The sequence below is a fragment of the Sinocyclocheilus anshuiensis genome, unplaced genomic scaffold (assembly GCF_001515605.1).
Source record: "Sinocyclocheilus anshuiensis isolate Anshui unplaced genomic scaffold, SAMN03320099.WGS_v1.1 scaffold1286, whole genome shotgun sequence".
Lineage (NCBI taxonomy): Eukaryota > Metazoa > Chordata > Actinopteri > Cypriniformes > Cyprinidae > Sinocyclocheilus > Sinocyclocheilus anshuiensis.
The window spans coordinates 561,556-583,460 of record NW_015554223.1 but is presented as its reverse complement, the minus strand read 5'-3'; the positions used below and the strand labels follow the sequence as shown (position 1 = coordinate 583,460).

The 21,905-nt window shown below is 36.8% G+C and overlaps 1 protein-coding gene across 3 annotated transcripts in view; it reads left to right on the top strand.

The window, feature by feature from the left end:
* The window catches only part of LOC107671176 (sodium/potassium-transporting ATPase subunit alpha-3-like), a 46,037-nt gene that overhangs the window by 10,153 nt on the left and 13,979 nt on the right, over positions 1-21,905 (top strand). Inside the window, exons 1-2 of one of the 3 annotated variants that reach the window (XM_016464052.1) lie at positions 8,261-8,577; positions 8,668-8,730. In XM_016464052.1, coding sequence (XP_016319538.1) covers positions 8,725-8,730 — 6 coding nt within the window. In that variant the 5' untranslated portion in view covers positions 8,261-8,577; positions 8,668-8,724. Of the gene's footprint in view, positions 1-1,553; positions 1,626-8,260; positions 8,578-8,667; positions 8,731-21,905 lie in introns of those variants that run through there. The other 2 variants (XM_016464053.1, XM_016464051.1) reach the window with 2 other exon arrangements.

Here is a 21,905-nt window from a genome sequence, read left to right as displayed (position 1 = left end):
ATTCTTGAGGAAAATCTGCTGCCCTCTGCCAGAAAGTTGTCAATGGGAAGAAGGTTTACCTTCCAACATGAAAATGAGCCAAAGCCCACAGCAAAACTGAGCACACAGTGGTTGAAGGAGAAAAAGGTGAATGTCCTTGCATGGCCTAGTCAGAGCCCAGACTTACACTCCATTGAATCTGTGGAATGACTTGAAGACTGCAGTCCACAAACGGTCACCATCTAATTAAACTGAACTTGAGCAGTTCTGCAAAGAAGAGTGGGCCAATACTGCAAAGTCTAGATGTGCAAAGTTAGTAGAGACAGAGACAAATCCCAACCGACTAAAGGCTATAATTAAAGAAAAAGGTGATTCAAAAAAATACTGACACAAGGGGTGATCCTTCTTCCAACTCAGTGATTCTGTTTTTTTATTTTTATTTATTTATTTATTTTTCTGACACGTGGGTGTTATATCTTTCACTTGCATTTTATAAGTTGCACTGAGTAAGTACAGCTGGATAAAACAAAAACTGCGTCCGTCTTCATTTCAGGCTGTAAAGCAAAAAAAAAAGAGTGATTATTTTGGAGGGAGGGGGATTCTTTTCTTAACCCCCTGTACTTGTATATCATTTTTAAAAGTTTATTTGAGAACAGCCAAAATTGTCATTATGTATTTGCAAAACACAACAGAAATACTGATTAAGAAAATTATTTTTTGCAGACATTTTGCCACATGGGCTGTTGGGTGCATTGATGGCACATCGCAAATCATACCAAGTTAAATGGGACACCCTGCGATCCTGTGAACTTTTTATGGCAGTGTGTGGGTGAAGGCCACAAGACTGAGAGTACACCATTTGGGAACAAATCCACCATCTTTTTGATACCCAAACAATGCTGCTAAATAAAGTTTCATAAATACTTATACAGAGTCTGCTCTCTGTTCACTGACACTTCTGTAAGTCAAATCACACCAATTAAAATTTGAAGTGTGTGATAAGTTGTGACAAAACAGGCCTCGCTGTGCATGTACAAGTTAAACACAGCTCTGTTCCAAAACCAAGTTTCCTCACTGCTTTCTATGGCAGCAAGCTAACAGTAACGTAACCTCATAAGTGACTGATTTGGAACGTTCTACATAGGCAGCAACTATATGTGTCATATTAATAGCACTTTGCACCCAAGGCACACTTAATTTGCCTTACAATTAATTTAGACGACATGAGAGAAACTATGTGACAAGTGATTTGTATAGCAAATGATAATAAAGCGAATGATTCCACAGTATTTGACACACTTTACTACTTTTGAGACTACTTATTTATTGCTAAGAGGATGATATTCCTGTCATGTGACTGCAGACCCCCTGTAGTGCTGTGTGTGTGTGTGATAAGTAATAGAAGCTGTGATTAGACAGATTGTTTAAGGTGCTTAGTGGACAGGATCTCTTATTCTCTGTATGTGGAGTAAAGTAGACTAGAGGCCTTCTGTCACCCAGAATCATTTACTGAACGTCTCTCTCTTTTTCTGACCTGCATCATCCATTGTTTTTGGTTCACCTCTGACCCTGAGGCGGGCAGGTTCTTCTGGACTAGAGGAGGAGAAGACGGAAGAGGAGACGCAGGAGGACATCTGGACAGTATGGTGAGTGAGAGAGAAATGAGGGGATACTATATGGTGTGCAAACTAGAATTCAGTCACATGGAATATAGTGAGAACCATTCGATTTCATTGTCTTGAAAAGAGCAGCAGAAATATTCTGTCCAACATCTTATAATATATTAATATAATATATTATTAATTTAATTTATAATTCCCCTTAGCACAATGGCATATAGGACATTTGTGATATTGATTTTTGTGTGGTTGTCTTAAGACAGTGTAAGGTGGACATTGTCCAAGTGTAGAGGATTGGGTTTTGTCCACCTGCTCATGAGAATTCAGGCCCACATGGCTCATTGTTACTGGTGAGATAACCACATAATTAGTCAGCACTCATGAGATCACTCTGGATCTGCTTTTGTTCCCTCCCTCGTGCTTTCTGCTCTGCTGAAAAGAGCAGTGCTGCTGGTCACCAGCATATGTTGTGTTTTGGATGCCGGTGTGCTAATGTCCCCACCAGGGTTATTTAAGTCATTTATTAGGAGCTATATTACATTGTGGTTCTATTCACTTCATGATTCTGGTTCCTTTACTCTACTTTAAACAATTCTTTTAGTAATTCTTAGAGGAAGAAAGAATGGAAAATGTCACGAAAACAGTTCTTGCATTGCATTAAGTACACTCAGAAGTCAATTGTTGAATTAAAAGATCATTTGAAATTTCAGCAGAACATTGCTCACAAATCAGAAAAAAAAAATCTTATACAATTCTTTAAAATAATTGTACATTTATTGTATGTTGCAACTTTGTTATCTCAGTTACAGCTGAACTTTAGAGTGCATTTTTGACCTGCTTAAATATGTCTTAAGTATGTCTTTATATCATTTCATAATTACTTGTATTGTCTATGAAACATAGTTAAAGTGTACTACTGTATATACTGACAATACTTCACAAGGGAGTAGTATATCACAAAAAGTGGTGGATGAATCACGCCCAAAAGACGATTGTTGATTGCTGATGAAAAAAGTTTCAGAACCATTAACAGAGTCGAAAGTCATGAAACCCATTAGGTTACTTTGTTTGACAAAGCAAGATTTGATAGTTAAGCTAGTTTTATGATCATGCTTGTCGATTAGCTTGATCAGCTAAATTTTAATAGTGAAAAACAGGATGGCTATGCTGGGAAAAGGGCCAAAGCAGCACAAAATCAGCATTAATTATCCTGAACCAGTGTGGTCTAACATGGTCTTCACAACGGAAAATTATGCAGTAAATTATTAGACTCTCTGTCTTGGATGCTGGACGGATAAGTTTATGGTATGGGCTTTCCTTAGACATATGTTCACTAAAGGCAATTTGATTGGTTGATTCAGCATGTCATACTGCATTAAAAGCATCAATGTGTAAATCTTTTCTCACTTTATGAGCCTGGAACTTTGTATGTATGAATCAGAGTGTTAGTGTGTGTGTGAAGCATAAATAGCATGACTAACAGATGTGGAGGAGGGGCTGTGATGTCATGCTGCTATTTATAGACTACCTTACATCATGAATTTTCTGCTTGTGCATATTTCGGGGCATGGAGGCTATCAAAAAACAGGATTAAGTTGAGGGAAAAATCTACTCTCATCAAAATCATATACCGAAACGCTTTACACACACTTCTGCCCAGATAAAGAAGCCTATAGAGATTACACTATACACTAACATTGAATTGTAAGGTGCATATTAGTTCATATACAGCATGTGAGTACAATAAAACTGAGCAGGTGTGAAACACACATTCATGCTACCCAATCTGGCAACCAAAATTATGCTGATTTGATATTTTGCACTTGCGTATGTGTTTTGTATGCGATACAGAGAGAGAAACAGAGGGAAAATGATGATGTGTCTAAAATCTAGCCACAGCACTTTTTCAAACTAATGGGGCAAAAGTGACTATCTTCAGCGTATGGTGTGTATCTGTACACCTTGTTCTTCAGAATAATAAGGAAAAAACTTAATCATAAGCAATGATCGATGAGCTACCGAACAGTGTGTGTACACACATGTGCATTTGTTCTTTATCATAACAGAATTTGTTGTCAACACAGCAGTTTCAGATAGTGCTAAATGCTAGCCTAATGCTAAAAAAACCTGAGGACCCACACCTGGAAAACTAGCATGAGGTATGTGTTTTCTACTCTTCTCCTTCTCCATTCAGCTGACTGAGATACAAAAAAGAACAAAGACTGCACCTCCTCCCCTACAGCTTTCAGAAAACTGAAGATAAACATAAGAAATTCCTTTTGACATTTGCATTAGAGAGACCGAGGCTAGTATCTCATTACTATAAGGTTTTGAGTCAAAAGTTAATATGTGTGTTAGTTTGGAATCTAGTTCAAATCTAGTTCAAAGATTTTTTTCTTACTAAAAATGCATTTCTTACTAGCATACATTCAGGCAAGAGTCAACTCTATAACCATGGTAGATTTTAACTGAAAGACTGAGCTATGTTCTCAGGACAGAGGTGTTTTTCGTAAAAGGTTGGGGTAAGTTACAAAATTATAACATTTATTCATAACAATATTTGTCGGCCCAAATAGTAGTTTAATATTTCATACAGTACATTTTTTACATGTTTGCTGCTACATTCTTTTAAAAAATGTTTTAATTTTGTTTAAAAAAATGTTAGCTTTAGCAACTACCCCATATATTGTGACAACATGCCCTGCTTTGGGTCCATTTAAGATCAACCTGCATCTTTGTTTATGTGCAATGATGGTGGATATATTCAATGAGTTTTTGTAGCCAAGACTTTGTCTGCAGAAATTGTCACTCGCTTGTAAATTTCACAAATAATTAAGTAAATGGCAAGTGAGACATCTAATTAAATGTAAAAGAAAGAATGCATTCCAAAAATCTGTTTTATTATTCATTTTTTTCAGTGCAGCCCCAGTGTTCTCTATACAGAAAAGTGCATGTTTGATTTCTGAACAGATCTTTTTATGACAGATTAATAGTTTAATAGCTGACTGACACATTAAGTGTGCCTGTGGATCAGAACTTATAAAGAGTTTATTATTAGCTCAAAAGTCTCAAAAGGATTTGGAGTCACATTTTACACAAAGGTCTGACATAAAAGAAACACAGAGTGCTACGTTTGATCTGAACTTGATTGCTTGTTTTAAAACCCTTGGCCCGAAACTTCTCTCATCGCCCCATCCTCTCTTTTTTCCTCTCTTTCCCCCACTTTCATGTCTGTCCTCCTCTCCTTAATCCAGGTCTATTCCTATCTTGTCCTCTACTCCTTTCATGGAAGTCATTATGCAACGGGCACACATGGTGTGCGGTCACTTTAATCTGGAGGGGGATGACGTCTGTGTGTGTGTGTAGCAGAGACCTCTGTGCTCTTAATATGCTCTCTGTCCTCATTCTTCTCTGTATGTCACATTCATTATCTCTAATTCATTTCACATCTCTGTGAACTGACATGCAGCTTTGATTCCTGATGTACATGATGCTGTGACCTTCACTCCTCGCCTCACCCTTATACCCCGAAAGGTCGTTTCCAAGGACACCCTACTCTTACTGTTTGGCCTTCTGATAGGCTATCTGCCTCTTAAAGCAAAAGTGCCCCAGTAAGCATATGACTTTCTGAATCAAGCACTGTAACCTCACACTCCCGCAGCATCACGACAGACTGCAGAGTCAGCAGTCATACCATCACAGCATCTGAGCTGTGCAATTACTTAAGATGTGCCCTGGTAAAAGAAAAAAAAAAGCACATCGCTCCTGGGAGAGAATGTTCTGTTCTCTGTCAAGCAGCACAAAACCATGTTCATATGATTAATTGGCTCAGAATACAGCTGCTGCACTCAGATATACTCACACATTCTTCCTGTTATCAGTTTACATTAAGGAAACTTATTTGGGGACCTTCCCACCTCCTTTAGATGTACTGTTCGTCTCTCTGACAGAGTGTCACTATAGTTAGAGTTAGACTCAAATGTGATGGATTAGATTAAGTAACATTCCTGATCTAAACCTGTACTATGTGTGTGTGTGTGTGTGTGTGTGTGTGTATATATATATATACTGTATATATAAATTCCACTACCCAAATAATGTTTTATGCTAACAAAGGCTGCATTTATTTGATCAAAAACACAGTAAAAAGCGATCCTGTTAGGATTTTTTAATGTTTTAATATGATGTAAAGGCTGAATTTTCAGCATCATTACTCCAGTCTTCAGTGTCACATGATCCTTCAGAAATCATTCAGATATGCTGCTTAGATTTTGAAGAAACAAAATTATTCAACATTAATAATGTTGAGAACAGTTGTGCTGCTTAATATTTTTGGAAATTGTGATACATCTTTCCATCCTTAGAAAGTTGAAAAGAACAGCATTTATGTATGAAATAGAAATCTTTTGTAACCTTATAAATGTCGTTACTGTCACTTTTGATCAATTTAATGCATCCTTACTGAATATAAGTGTGAATTTCTTAAAAGCTGTATAAATTTCATTTTAAAGTTATACATACAAATATACTTTATATAGCTTATGTAATATAATTTATATATACAGTACATATATAATTATAATTCATCATATTTTATAAGATTAATCTATTTATAAGATGTGCAGTATATAAAAAATTATATGTACCTATCAATTTATATATATATTATTTATTTAGTAATATATTAGATGTATACATTTACAGCTTGAACTTAATTTACTATTAGCATTTGCACTTGGGGTTTGATGCTAGATCACTTTAGAGATCTCGGTAATCTTAAAATTAAAAGCAGATTTGAGATTATGAGGGACTCAGTTCTCACCCACACAAATTAGCAGCAATGTTCTCACGCTACTTCACATGGTGATGTAACTGTCACAGATTAAAATGAGGGTTTCTTTGATTGTCTCCCTCTCTTCCTCAATCCCCCATTTTCTGAGTCAGCATTATGACTAAGAGGTAAGGTCACCTGACTGCAGTTGCTGTGGAGATTTTTTCCCCTTCTACTTCTCTCTGCAGTGAGGGTGGGGGGATACTGCCAAAGGTTAAAGAAGGATAGAGCGTTCATGGTATCAGCCATTTTGTTTTGTTTTTTAATTCTGAAAAAACTTTATCAGTAATATGCCACAGACAATGCTGCCTCCATTATCTTTAAGGGGCATTACCTGTGCCACACAGTTGATTAAACTATAAACTCTGCATCAAATGCTGCCAAAAGCTATTTAGTTAATCTTTTCTGTTTTTATATGTTTACTGACAAGTAACTGAACACCCAAAATTGAATTATTGTAATGCGATTGTAATATCTAGTATGTCTTACTACACTGGAAGTCTATGTCATGCACATTAGTAGTGAAGGATCTGTAGATGGTGGGTCTGACTAACACGAAAGTCAAGCAGCCAGCAAGATGCTTTTGAGGATCTGTAATTATTGGCAGCTTGGTGTCTGGAGTGCGAGGTGTTTCCTGTATCCAGATCTTATAGCCTAGCTGTGATAAAAACTGTCAGTCTACATGGCCTGACATTTATGCATATGTTTTCTTTAACATTATGAAATGTGTCCTTTATAAGAGACATAAATAAGTACTTAAAGGGCATCTGTGTTATTTTAAGGTGACAGCATGTGTTTGCTTTGTAAGCTTGACCTTTCCAGGGTCACTGAGTGTAAGGTCACATTTTGATTAATTCTCTCCATCTTGCTCTCTTTCTATTGAACTTGTGTGCAGTCATCTGTTCTGTTTCAATGTACTGTTAAATCAGTATGAAGCTATTCTTGCAGTTAACATGTTCATCATACTGTACTCAGTATTCTGGCTCCTGCTAATACATTGCAATAGAGAAACTGTAGTTCAGATTTACAAAGGTAAATGAAGTTAAAGTGTTCGGTATAGAAGAGTGAAGGAAAGAGAAGAATAGATGGTAATATAGAGTAATGTACAGAATGAAGTATGTATAAATGTGTAATGTATAGCCTATGTAAAATGAAGCTTAGCAAGATATATTTGCCATTGGTGAAGCATTAGTCATTCTTGTTTATATAAGCTACAAAATTATTTAATTATTCCAGAGTGAAATAAAAAAGAGATACAATACATACATGCACCACAAATAATGAAGAGACCAAAACTGGTGATCTGATAACTACAAAATCACAATAAATGATTATATACATAAAACATTCGATTAGAATAAAAAAAATGGCTAAGATGTTACAGTGTTCAAGTATGAAAGGACAGTTTTCAACATATTGAACATAGTCTGCTTAAGGCCTACTGCAGTGTCTGCTAGAACTGCAGCTGTGTTCTCATTCTCTGACAAATTTAATACACATAATAAATACACAGAAACAACAATAAACCAAACACGTTTACAATACATTAATCATGCAATCACACCGATTATGACTTAGCTTATTCTTAGTCCATTTTATCAAAAAAAGAGATTTTCTCATAGCACACGGTGATGCTGTGCGACTGTCACCTTTGGAATTCTGCAGTGCCGCAGGAGGAGCTTTAGCCGCTTCCGATTGGTGACTTGTACCTGATGCCTGCACGTTGATTGGACAGATGATACATCGATATTAAAGCGTGTGTGCGTCTATTGGCTGAGAGCGTAAATGTGGGCGTTTCTTGTGAGGTACTCGTTTATGAGGTCGGTCAGATGGAAGCGCATCTCTCACATCCACCGGCGTTTCTTTCCAGGCGGAGTTGTGCGGCAGCTGTCGGTGCCGCGGAGGGACACCAGAACATAAAAAGGTGGCAGTGCGGCTTCTTAGTTTTGTCGGCTTTATCACAACTACTAAGAGCAGTGTACGAGACCGGCATCCCTGCGAAATGCACTGCCTCGCCGTCGAATTTCATTTGACCATTTAGTTTGTTTAATCTTTACCAAGTCGTCAGGTTCATTAACTTAATGTTGCAACGAATAACTTATCTTATATCTTGACGTGAACGTACGCGCATTAGATCCCTCAGCCGAGGTAAACCACTGAATCAGTTTTTAAACCAGGTATAATTGTTCGTCTTTCTTAAGATCCTTTTTGATGACTGCCATTCTCTCTTCGTGAAAGGTTGTCCCTCTCCATCACTCTCATATTGCCTGAAGAGAACGGACTGACTGCGCAACCATGGGGGTAAGACCGACACCTCTCCTTTACTGCATCATAGCAAATAGAAAACGATTAAAACAATGATTCAAATGAATTTAAACTTTATTGAGCAAACTTTAAATGCTGCAAAATGCAGTGTCATGTCCTATGCTGTCAGACATACAGTGACAGAATGACATTGACTTGTATGCGGATTTCGAGACTGCGACAAACTGATGGGACAGGACGTTCTGGAAACACACGTTACACATTATACGTTATAAATCTGACATTGTTATTATAGGCTATGAATGGTCAGCAGCAAATGCAAAGGAACTGCTTTTTCAAACTTTTAGACGCTGTCGTCATAGTCAGCGGAGACGCAGATGACGTTACAGCTGTTATCTTAATTGAAAGCCTGTCGGTGTTGTGTGATTGATAATATCTAGACGGTTATTTGAGTAACCTTCATGTGCCGGTTTAATCGGGTTATGCTGGAGACTTTCTAAAGGGCAGCGCTGCGTAATGCTGTTCTTACCTGATGAATGTGTGAGGTCTGTTTCTACTCCGAATGTTTATGCTCAGAAGTTGTTTGTCAAGTTGTTGTTACATGTTTTAGAACTGTTTCTCCCCCTCCAGCACCCCATTCCCATCCATCCTTCTGTACTTAGGCTACTGACGCAGCGCGCGTATCCTGTTCTGAACAGATGTAGCTACTGAATGTGAATTCGAGTCATTTGTCAGGAAAGGAGGAGGAAGTTCATCTGCACATACTATCAAAATAGTTTTGAGATAATAAGAGGATATCATCTGTGTACCGACTGAAGTATCATTATCAGAAAATATACAAACATCAAACTTGCAACAGTCTTTTAATGGTTTGATTGATATTGACTTACATATCAGCCTCCCTGAAATCAGGACCTCAGACCGCCATTACATGCAGATGTCCAAGTGCTGAATTGCAGAAACATACTTCAGAAGCATTGCCTCTTATCAACCAACTAGATGCTGATTTCCAGATGAGGGACTAGACTCTTACCCAGACTCAATCCTTACACACACACACACACACACACACACACACACACACATCTCAGAGCCGGTCCATCGCTGAAGTCCATGCGTCATAATGCGGTTACCGGGAATCTGTACTTCAGCCGGCTTATTTCCTGCATTTGTGATATAACTTCGCGCGGGTAATCACTGACAGGACAGATTTAATAGATCCAGTTCTGAATAATGACCCGAAAAGGTCGAATTTGAATTGCGGCTAATAGAGAATCATCAAAGTACAGTGTGTAACTGCGGTTGGGTGAAACGAATGTCAGGCTGAGTTGCGCAGTTTGCCTCATCAGCGAGACTTTATCATGTTCGGTGAGTAAGCAGGTGCATCCCGTCGCAGCACCCAGCGAGCCGAGGCGCAGTGAAAATGCCGGTGTCGAGCAGCTGATGTAGTTTATAGCCGTTGCCAGGGAACCGGAGAGACCTTCTACAGCTATTTACGCAGAAAAGATCCGTTAGAAACATTAAACATCGCAGTACTAAATGTCACAGACGCGCTGCAGTGCATGCGTCAAAACTGTACCAGCAGCGCTGAAATGATTACGCAAACAGTTTTGTCAAGTCATGGATTAATCCGAGCGCTTGTTTACCAGGGTTTACCTGGTTAAACAGACATGCTGGTTACTTACGCGCAGTTTTCTTTAAGTTTGACTACGGGTTGTTTAACGTCTCTGCCGCGTGCCGATTGCTGTCGCAGTGATGCTCGTGGCAATGCACCACCATCATCATCCCAGCTGTTTTATTCCCTACAGGCCGCTTTCTGCGTCAAACACGAGGCGGAGCCACGCCAGTGGAAATTCCCGATACCGGCCTGTGATAGGCACGAGATGCGGATACGGAAAGCGAATAGATGAAATGAAATAAAGTTCATTGAGGTCATGTAGGGGAGCGCGGGGCACAAAGTAACGCGGGGTAAGTTGTAACACACGTGGTTTAAATATTTCCACACATGCTAGCATAACCAAATTTACAGCATTTACTAGTTACCATATCAACATTATACAGAGAAAAAAAAAAGTGCACCAAAATTCAAAAGTGTTTTGAAGATATCGCTGAATATTTATTTTACCATAGTAAAATTATATTTCTGGCTTAAGTAAATTTTTCATCTCAGTTTTTATTACTCATTTAAAATGAGACAAATCTGCTATTATTTTAATCGCCAATCCGTTATTTATCAGTTTAGATTATTTTTTAATGCTTCACTAACTATCAGAAAAACAGTAACCGGTTAAATTCCAGTTGCGTGTGGATTTACACAATTTGAGAAAGTCAAAAAGTGTTACTTTGTGCCCCGCTCTCCCCTATTCGTGGAGTTTAAATGTGCTCTTAAAGAGATAGTTCACAAAAGTACAAATTTGTCTTCATATCCTCATGCAGTTCCAACACTGTATGACTTATTTTAAAGTACAAACATTAAAACCCTGTATGACTTATTTTAATGTAAAAACATTAAAATAATGTAAAACATTAATTTCAGTTATTAAATGTAGAAGAGTCTTGCCACTTGAAAAGAGCAACCAGAAGGAAACAAACACCAAGAATGTGCACAGCTTACTCTATGAAAATGTTAATCTACATGTATGCCTGTAATATACAAATTGATTCTAGTAATCTAAATTTAAAATGTTTCTTATGAGAATGTCTATAATGATTATTAATTCAGTGTAAACCCATTTAAATATTGCTTCATTAAACCAAGAGAGAGAGGGAGAGAACAGCTGGTGGCATTACAGTATGTACATTTAATCTTCAGACACGTGATGAGTATGCGTATGCGCTAGTATGAGCATGCGCTAGTATGTACATTGTGTGCCAGTGTACAGTCAGTGTATGTATGCATGTGAGTGCCCGTGGGAGGAGAGGAAGAGGTGGGGAGGAGCTGCAGCAGGACAGTGTAGCTGGGAGGAGGGGAGGGAGAGGAAGGGACACAGATCCTGTTACGTGTAATTAGCCTGGCTGAGCTTGTGTTTCCAGAGTGTGAGTGGGTTACCTGGGTACAGATGGTACGGACAAGGAATGCCTGAAGATCAGGACACAGAGGTGTCTGTAATGTGCAGATAATCATTATTTAGATTATAATGAAGCGCATAATTTAATAAGATCATAGAAAAGGTCAGACTCAGATTGTTTTGCTTGTTAGGATAGAGTTATGTTTGGTAGTATTATGTTTAGGTCGGGCTAAGTTTACTGGTATTGTATTGATAGGGATGAATTTGGTTTCAGGATGTAGAATCGGTGAATGATTATAATAAATGCAAAGATGGGTAGAATTTAGAAAAAAATTTTTTTTAAAGTCGATGAAGTTTAATGATTATGAGTATATAGTGTTATGTAAATGTGTGTGTGTGTGTAGTAAATAAAATTATATATAATCAATATAAGTACACTACTGTTCAAAAGTCTTAGGCCATTAGTATTTTCACCAACAACAACAAAAATGATTTTAAGCCAGTTATTTATATCTTTTGCTGTAGTGTCAGTAAATAGCAGTTTACTTTTCCAAGCATTCCTTTTGTCATTAATTGTAATAATCCAGTGAGTTTTTGAATGCACAAGGAGTCTGACAACAGCCAATGCTCCACACAGAGATCTGATCTCACCATCGTCCAATCCATTGAAGAAACAGAAAAAACTGAGACAGACTAATTCCAGAAGAACTGTGGCAACGTCTGTGGCAACGCTTGTAGAAACCTACCTACAAAGCTACCTGAAAAACTATGCGCAAGTGTCCCTGGGACAAAAGCTGTTTTAAACGCAAAGGGTGGTCACACCAAATGTTGATTTGATTTAGTTAAGAGAAATCAATAAATACCACAGTTTGCCACCGTTCTTCTGGACTTAGTCTGTCTGAGTGTTTTCTGTTTGTTCATGTAATTCCAGACAGACTGGATGATGGTGAGATCAGATCTCTGAGGGAAACAACTGATCTCATATATATGTATGTATTTAATTTCAGTTTTCATTTTTTATTTTTATTTATTTTTTTTTGGGTGAAAATACTAATGGCCTAAGACTTTTGCACAATAGTACTGTATATATAAAGTACATAGATTGTGTTTTAAATGTAATAATGCATTTAATAAATTAATAATGTAATTAATCAATGCATGCCCTCTCCGAACATCATGTCCTGAATAAATGAACATCCTGTATAACATCCGAATGGTCATGTTTCACCTTCAGTTGAGGACATAATCAATAAATAGAGCATTTCATGGCTGACTTTGTATTAAAATGACTTTACTATAGGATTGATATTACAGAATGCTTTTAGCTAATTGACTCACATGGAAACACCCCCCACGTCATACGCCTCTTATACCTACCGGCTTATGTTGCCATCTCTCAATGAATCAATGTTATTGGACCACATTTAGGGGTATGAAAGATTTGTTGTTGTTAGAGGTAAAAGATGAAGAGTGTAATTTCTGCACTATGTTTACACTTTTAAGTCAACTTAAAGTCAACTAAAAGTGTCTTACTGACAGTTGTCTCTGCATAAAATGACACACTTCGGCTTTAAGTGGGTTGGACTGGATCTGTTAGGTTTCATTATCACATTCAGTCCATGGGACGTCTGTGAGTGGAGAGGATACTCAAGGTCAGATTACCCTCTCCTCCTCTTTCCGCAGTGTTGATGTAGCGTAACTGCCCCCTCAGGTCCATCAGTGGGGACATGTGTGGAGGGCCTGGTTCAGGTTCCACATCCACACCACACCACACCATCATTTATTAATGCAATCCTTTGTTGGTAGAGGAACAGAGAATGAACAGTCCATTTGTGACAGAAGGAATTCTGGGACAGCTGACCATCGGCTCTGCTTTAACTAGAGCTGTAATAAACAATCAGTGTCAGATGTCAGAGAGAACGTGACTAAGTACTAACTAGGGAGTTAAAAGGGATGAAATGGCAAGAGAAACTGTGTACAGTATGTCTGTGTGAGACAGAATAAAGAGAGGAATCCTTGGACAACCCCTTTGAGACGTGAAGAATCTGTGTGTCCTGCTGTGACTGTAGTTTGGGATGGTGATTTATTGTTCCAATCAAGAACATGTACACAGATGCCCCACACTCTGACAAAGCTGCTTGGCTCTGCTGGGCTGAGTGGATGAAGTACAGACAGATGGAAGGATAGAATAATTGATAGAGAAGAACAGGAGGGGATATAGAGGTAATACTTTAAAGGGGTCATATGATGCGATTTCAAGTTTTCCTTTCTCTTTGGAGTGTTACAAGCTGTTCGTGAATAGATAAGATCCCTAAAGTTGCAAAGACTAAAGTCTCAAACCCAAAGAGATATTCTTTATAAAAGTTAAGACTGGTCCACGCCCTCCTAAAATGCCTCGTTTAAACACGCCCCCACATGTCTACTTCACGATGTGGGAAGATTTGCATAACGCCACCCAAATCTCTGATCACAAATGCAGACATGGTTTTATGTTTACGCGGCGCGATGCAACGCAACACGTAAAAAGACAGTATAAATCATTATAATCCGTAATTATGTCCCCACTGGATGCAACAAATGCCTCGTTTATAATGGGTTTTATTGGTTTTGTCTCGTCGCGCCGGGACACAGCACAGTATGGTAAGGGGCGTAACATTTCCGTCACACATTTTCTTTTCAGACCGATGAGCTTTGTAAAAATCAACGCATTTCAGAAAGGCGGGGCATAGAGGAGAAACAATAATGTACAGTATGTAGAAAATAATGTGTTTTTTGAACCTTAAACCGCATAAACACATTTCATTACACCAAATACACAAAATAATGTTCTTTTTAGCAACATCATATGACCCCTTTAACAAGAGGGATTATAGATTTGATTTAATGTTAATTTTAGAAAGCGCTGAACAAATGAAATTATATTGTAACAACTCCCCCTCTCTTTTCCTTTTTTCCCCCCTTTTCTTTTCAATCCATGTGTGTGTGTGTGTGTGTGTGTGTGTTGGTTGAGCTGTGGAGGGGTTATGTGAGGATTCTGGGTAAAGGAATTAAATGACCTCATCATTGTAATTATTTAATCTCAGTATTCTTTATTGATGGATTTTTTTTTTTTTTCATTTTTCTTTTGGTTCAAACCAGTGATTCTGAAACTTTTTGGCTCTGTGGCTGACAAAGCAATTGAAACTAGGAGTGTCAAAAATATTCAAATAATAAAATTATATATAATAAAAATAAAATTCCATAATTCCAATAACTCTAACGTGTTCTTCAGGATTTACGCTTTTATTCTCAGTGATTTTAAATGAAATTTCTAGCCTTTTGTTATAACTCAAGTTTTTTTTAAATGATTTTTTTCCTTACAAATATCGATTTGTATGCAAAATCTGTTAGTGCTTGACATAACTAGGAAATATTTTTACCATGATTTTTGAATTTTAAGGGATTAATTAAAATAAGAAATATGGCATTGGAAATGTGCTGAGGCCCTCTAGTGGGTCCCAGCCCCCTGGTTATTAAGAGCCACTGGTAAAAACAGTACATTGAAATATTCTGATTTTGTGTACACATAAAGAATATATTAGGCATATGCAATAAACATTATATATACAATAAATAATAATTTTGGATATTTTATTGATAATATAAATTAGTCTGATTTCCTCAGGTTTTGATTTTAGGTATAAAGTTTTTGTTTATGTCAGGTATTCACTTCAATAAACTCCGCGTGATTCTGGCTTTTTTGTGATGGAGACGATTCAGGAAGAGCTAATCCCAGTGTGCCGTAATCAGATTATTTATTCTGTACTTTGAGGCCCAGACCTAGCCTGGTCTACATCTCACAATGTAACAGATGGTACAGCAAGGTCACTTACACGCACACTCATTCAGTCACATACTGGATGAAGTGTTCAGTCTTATCTGCTCTTGAACAAGTACTTCATGACTCACACTTTTAAGGTCAGTCACCCCAGAGTCAAGCACACAAATACACACTCATGCCAGATCAAAAAGACCTTTTTATGGCTGTATCGACATGTGTAAAAGTCATTGACACACTCATAGCAATGTATCACACACCAAACAGCACTCTAAGGGCAGTACTGATGTGTCTGCTGCCATAACAGTCAAATGCTTTGTAGAGCTGGCACCGTTCTGCCTAGAGATCAGGACTAGCTGGACTGAGAAGACAAGATCTGGCAGGGATTCCCTCTGGTCCTGAACATCCTCTCAGGATACAAATACAAGCTTTAACCATGGCTAAACCATCACAATTTGTTTCTACAAGTTTTTTAGATGGAAAACTAAATTACTATGCTAAAGTGGGATATGCTCCTCATGCTAGGGAGGGAGAAGCTGAAAAAAGAGTGATGTAGCTTCTGGCAGACATGCTGCTTCATGCTCTGTGAGCATCAGACGGGGCTGCTCATTTCATTGGCTCCCTAAGCCAATAGCGTTTTAGTGCCACGTAAAATAAAAAAGAATAAATGTAAGATTACGATATTAAAGTCATAATATTTTGAGAATAAAATCAAAATTACGAGAATAAAGTCATAGCCAAACCATATGAGATTAAAGTTGTAATATTTTGAGAATAAAGTCGTAGCAAAACGAGAATAAAGTCATAATATTTTGAGAATAAAGTCGTAGCAAGGCCAGTATATTGCATGAATAAAGTTAATTAACGTGAAATTTACCTCTTTTCTGAGGTAAATACATTAAGTAACTATTCACAAGCTGTTTCATTTACGGTATAATAAATGATTGGAAATAATATTTCACATCTTCAAATCCATTCATTATTTGTAACGCGCAGCCAGTCAGTAATTGCAATAAACTTTGTTTATAACACAGCTCAGCTTTCAAATTCTGTCAGTTTTATCTTGAAATACAAATTATAAAGGTGTTGTTCCTCTTTATTACAAGTTATAGCAAGATATAAACGTGAAGGAACATCTGAAGGCATGAAAAAACAGTATATTTTAATGAAACAAATGTCTCATTGTAATGAAAAGTCGCTGCTTAAACTGAGGCGAATACAGCAATCTGTCACACCGCATTTAAGAATGTGAAAAACATTATTGTAAGACATATTGTTTGTATTTTGCTATAAAACTGAAAGAATTTGAAAGCTGAGACTTTGTTTTACATTAAAAGCACCAAAAGTACAAAGCTTATTGCTGTTATTGGGTGACTGGCGCTCTACGAATAAAAAATGCATTTGAAGACATGAAATATTATTTCCAAGTCTGTGAGTACTTTATACCTGTGAGTATATGACACATGGGATGATTTCTGATAATAATCCCACATATATTCAAATCAGTTGCCAGGCCACTGGAACTTCTCCCGGTGCTCCCAATCTGGGCCATTTGCATGCACAAAATAGACTATACTCTCAAAATATTACAACTTTATTCTCGTAATTGCTACTACTTAATTTTCGTAATTTGGACTTTATTCTCAAAATATTTTGACTTTATTCTCGTAATTTGGACTTTATTCTCAAAATAATAGGACTTTATTCTCATAATCTTTTTTTATTTTTATTTGCGTGGCTCTAAAACCCCATCGTAACAAATGGTGTAAAAAGATGTGATTTCTGTTTAGTTTGATTAAGATGGGCCGATGATGGTTTCATCATTGCTGCAAGTTACACTGCTTTTCTAAGGTTTGGGGTCAGTAAGCTTTTCTTATTTTTCTTATGCTCACAGAGGCTGCATCAGTTTGATCAAAAATACAGTAAAACAGTATTATTGCGAAATATTATTACAAGTGTCAAGCGACAGCTGATATTTTCAACCGACAGCTGAAAACTCATCTCTTTCGATGCTACTTGACTTCATCCTAAATTAAAGAGAAAAAAAAAACGTTGTCTTTCTCTTTATTTATTCCTTCACTTTCTAGCTTGTACCTATTTGAACAATGCCTTAAGCTTGGTATTACGAGCACTTCCTGTGTCTGGTTGCCTCTTTAAGAAGAATCGCTTTATGTATTCCCCATTTGTAAGTCGCTTTGGATAGAAGCGTCTGCAAAATGACTAAATGTAAATGTAAATTTAAAATAACGTTTATCTTTTACTATATTTTAAAATGTAATTTATTCCTGTTATGGCAAAACTGAGTTTTCAGCAGCCATTACTGTCAAATCGTTCCAATTTGACGATTTGGTATTTAAGAAACATTTCTTCTTATTATTAATGTTTAAAAGAGATGTGCTGCTTAATATTTTTTGTGGAAACTGTGATACAATTTTTTCCTAGGATTCTTGGATGAAAAGAAAGAGCAAAATAATTTATTTGAAATTAAAATATTTTGTAACATTATAAATGTTTTTATTGTCCCTTTTGATCAATCAAATGAACAATTTCTAAAAAAAAAAAATTTTTTTTTATTGATTTCCTTTAAAAAAAATCATACTGACTCAAAATTGTACTGAAGTGACTATTCTGTTCTTTGTCTGTATGTGGACATCTCTGTATTAATGAGCATTAAGGTGTTTGTGTAAAAAGTATTGCAGTATTTATGTAAGAACATAAAATTAGTCATCTCACACTAAAAGCATGTAAGGACAAGATGACACAGACCCTGCATGGAGAACCAGTGTGCTTTTTGCACTTTTGTGAACATTCATGAAGGCTGCAGTACCCTGGCAAACTCTAGCAGAGGTTTGCTCTTCCCAAAGGGAAGGTTTGCTTTGCTTATTCGCAGACTAACTAACATTGTCATCATCACAAGGACAAACTCAGTGAGGATGATTTTTATGATTTTTATATTTTTTTAATCACAATTTCTACCCAATAAAATATTCACTAGAAAAATGCATATTCATTATAAAAATGCAGTTTTATAAGATTTTATTAATTTACATTACCAATAAATTCCAGGTAGAAATCACACTTTTAAAATTAGACTACCTCATATATCCTGATTATAAGATGTTGAAGATATTGAAAAAGAAGTTGAAGAAAAATACAAATATATTAATTAATTAAGTCTTGATTTTAGTTGTTATTTTAATTTGTTTAATGTTGAGCCATTTTAAGTTATCTGTTGTAGTCAATGTTTTTTTAGCTTTAAGACTAACATCTGTATGCTTTTGTTGTTCCTAAAGTTGCCAAAATGAAGTTTAAAATGTACAGCCCTGCTCCGCCGGGGAAATGGGCAAAACGTATTGATGACTTATTCTGCACTGCAACCATAGAAAAATGGTGTGGAAAATATGAAAGGAAAGAAAAATTTACTTTTTGTAATTTTGCTCTCTCTCGCTCTCTCTCTCTCTCTCTCTCTGTCTCTCACCCACCCACACACACACACACACACACACACAAAGAAAAACAAGTAGATAGAATAGAAAAAATAGAAAGCTAGTGTTTGTTTGTTTTTGTGTTGTTGTTTGTTTAAATCAAAAAATTAAAAAAGATTAACGTGATAAATACCAGGTACACACACACACACACACACACACTTTCTTTCTCTATGTTGCAAAGTCTATCTCAGTCCCTCTGGCTAAACTTATGTAGGACATACAAATCCCTGAGCTCGACAGCCACACACTTTTCTTCCCTATGTGTCTCTTGTTCTGTAGAATGTGAACATACGTGTACATGCAGACTGAATGAGTCCTTTAGTTTCAAGAGCATCAATAATTTGTGACAAGAGTTCAGGGGACAGACCAAAGTCGGTACCAGAGACTGTGTGTGTGTTCTGTCTTATTCAGCTGAAATGTCTTTGTGCTTGCGTGTAATTCCAGCCCATCGTCTCTGGTTCTCTCACAGAGCAGTATGTTTTTCTCTGCAAGGAACAATCAGTAATGTTACCACAAGAGCACAGTTATATCTCATCAGGAATTAGATAACTACTGTTACCGTTTAATGACACACACACCGTCTACTGTAGGTGGAATCACATAAATATAGCAATGATAATGATAAATAACTGCAGATTTGAAGGGTTTTCTCTAAGGTTCAAATAAGTGGCTTTGGCACATAAATAAACTTTACTCACCAGTTTCTAAAGTTACTTGCCATTAAATTTATTATGAACTGAAAATAAAATGTTTTAAATTACAGTGTAAGAATCTAGCCTTCGCTAATGTATGTGTGACATGAACAATTCAAAGATGAAGTATTTTTTGTTATTCTTTTCGATGGATCTTCCATTAACAGGTGTGGCAAAAAGTTTTACATTTTTACATTACATTTACATTTAGTCATTTAGCAGACACTTTTATCCAGCCAGTGCAAATTGATGAACAGAGGTGTGACATGCGTTCTTTTCGGCTCATTAAAGATTAATCTTGCAGCGGCATTTTGGATTAATTGTAGAGGTTTGATAGAAGTGGCTGGAAGACCTGCCAAGAGTTCGTTTTAGAAATGGATCTCCTTGTCTTCTTTTTTCTCAGACCCTCTCTGTTTGTCTGACAGTGAATCTCTCAACATGAGCTTTACTGAAAGTTAATATTAATCTGATATCTCTCAAAATTTGCATCAGGTTTGTCTGTGAGAGAAAGAGTACGCTCTTCTTCTATTCTCCGCTCTGTTCTTAGCAGCAGTGCAGGTATCATTGCAGATCCTTCCCACCTACCATAAAAACATAAAAAGTATAGAAACATAATACATAGCATACATTATATTTCTGTTTTTTGCTTTTTAATTTTCCTCTGACCACAACTCTCATTATGGGTTTTCCCCGTCTCATTTCTCTCTGTGTTCTTTGTGTGTATTCAGCTGTTTTTAATTTCATAGAAATGAAAGAGGACCTGTGTGTATGTTTGCAGTGTTTCCAGGTATATCTCATCAGCTTTTTTTTTTTTTTTTCAAGCTTTCACACTTTTAAGCCACTATTACAAAGTCAAATTCTAAAAGATCCTAGATGAGCTTTTAGATGTGCTGTAAGATCAGTGTGAGCTGATAGGGGTGATCCTCACTTTCTATTCACTTAATTATTGAGTGGTGTCACCTACCATACACGCAATCGCTTTTGTCACAGGATCTGTGGCATTGTTGTGTGTCCCATGCAGGCTGGTTAGAAGGTCACTGTGTGTGTGCGGGTGTGTGTGTGTGTGTGTGTGTGTGTGTGTCTGGTTGGTTTTGGGCAGGTGGTGTGATGCTGAGAGTCATCAGGCATTAAAAGCAGCCGCTGACGGCAACAAGCTCTCACACTGATAGAGCAGCAGGTCAATATCTAATTACCCCACAGGAAGTGACACATATTCCTCTGTCTCTCCCCCTTTCTCTCTGGTAATCTCTCTCTCTCTTCGGATTTCTCTCTTAGTCTGTCAGTTTTCTCTCAGTCCCCACCTCTGCATGCTCTTCTCTCTTTCCATCTCTCCCCTCTTTTGTTTCTCTTTATCCATCCATCCATCCATCTTCTTCTCTCACGTTCTCATTCTCTTTTAATAGGCATCACCTGGCTGTGTGTGTGAGTCTACGTCTTTTGGTCTAAACCAGGCGTGTCGGCTGACCAGAAATGAATGAATGAATAAACAAAAATGAATAAATGTATATATTTTTTATTTTAAAAAATGTTGAATTAAAGGTAACAACATTTTACAAGCATTTTATATATTATATAAATGTAAAAAAAAAAAAGCTAAAAATGTAATAATTTATTTATATGAGTATTCAATGTTTTATATAATATTGTATAAATATATTCATATATTTGTATTAAATATTTTATTTACATAATACATTTGCAGTAGTATTGAAATAGTATATATAATTTACAAACAATTTAAAATATAAAGTTTATTTTTTTTTTTAATACTACAGATACATTTAGTTTTGATCATGCTCTCATAATGAACCTCATAATGGCCTGGTTCTTTTCATACATTGACCAGCAGGGGGCTCCACTCATGCAGAACCTCATGTGAGAGTTCCTGTTATACCTGTCCGATTTCACTACTCGTTTTCATTCACTCCTTCTAGTGAACTGAATTAGTGACCTAATGTTGGGAATAGTGAATGAGGGTATAGGGGGCGATTTCGGACACAGCCAAGGTCTTGCCTCAGTAATTTCCTGGAAGGGGATTCACTATTTGCATATCGACTGTGCTACAAGAATAGTATTTTATTTCCTGGAGGGAGGCATGATGATTGTTCTGGAAGCTCAGTATTGATCAGTCGTGAGCAGTGTTGGGGAAAGTTACTTTTAAAAGTAATGCATTACAATATTGCGTTACTCCATAAAAAAGTAACTA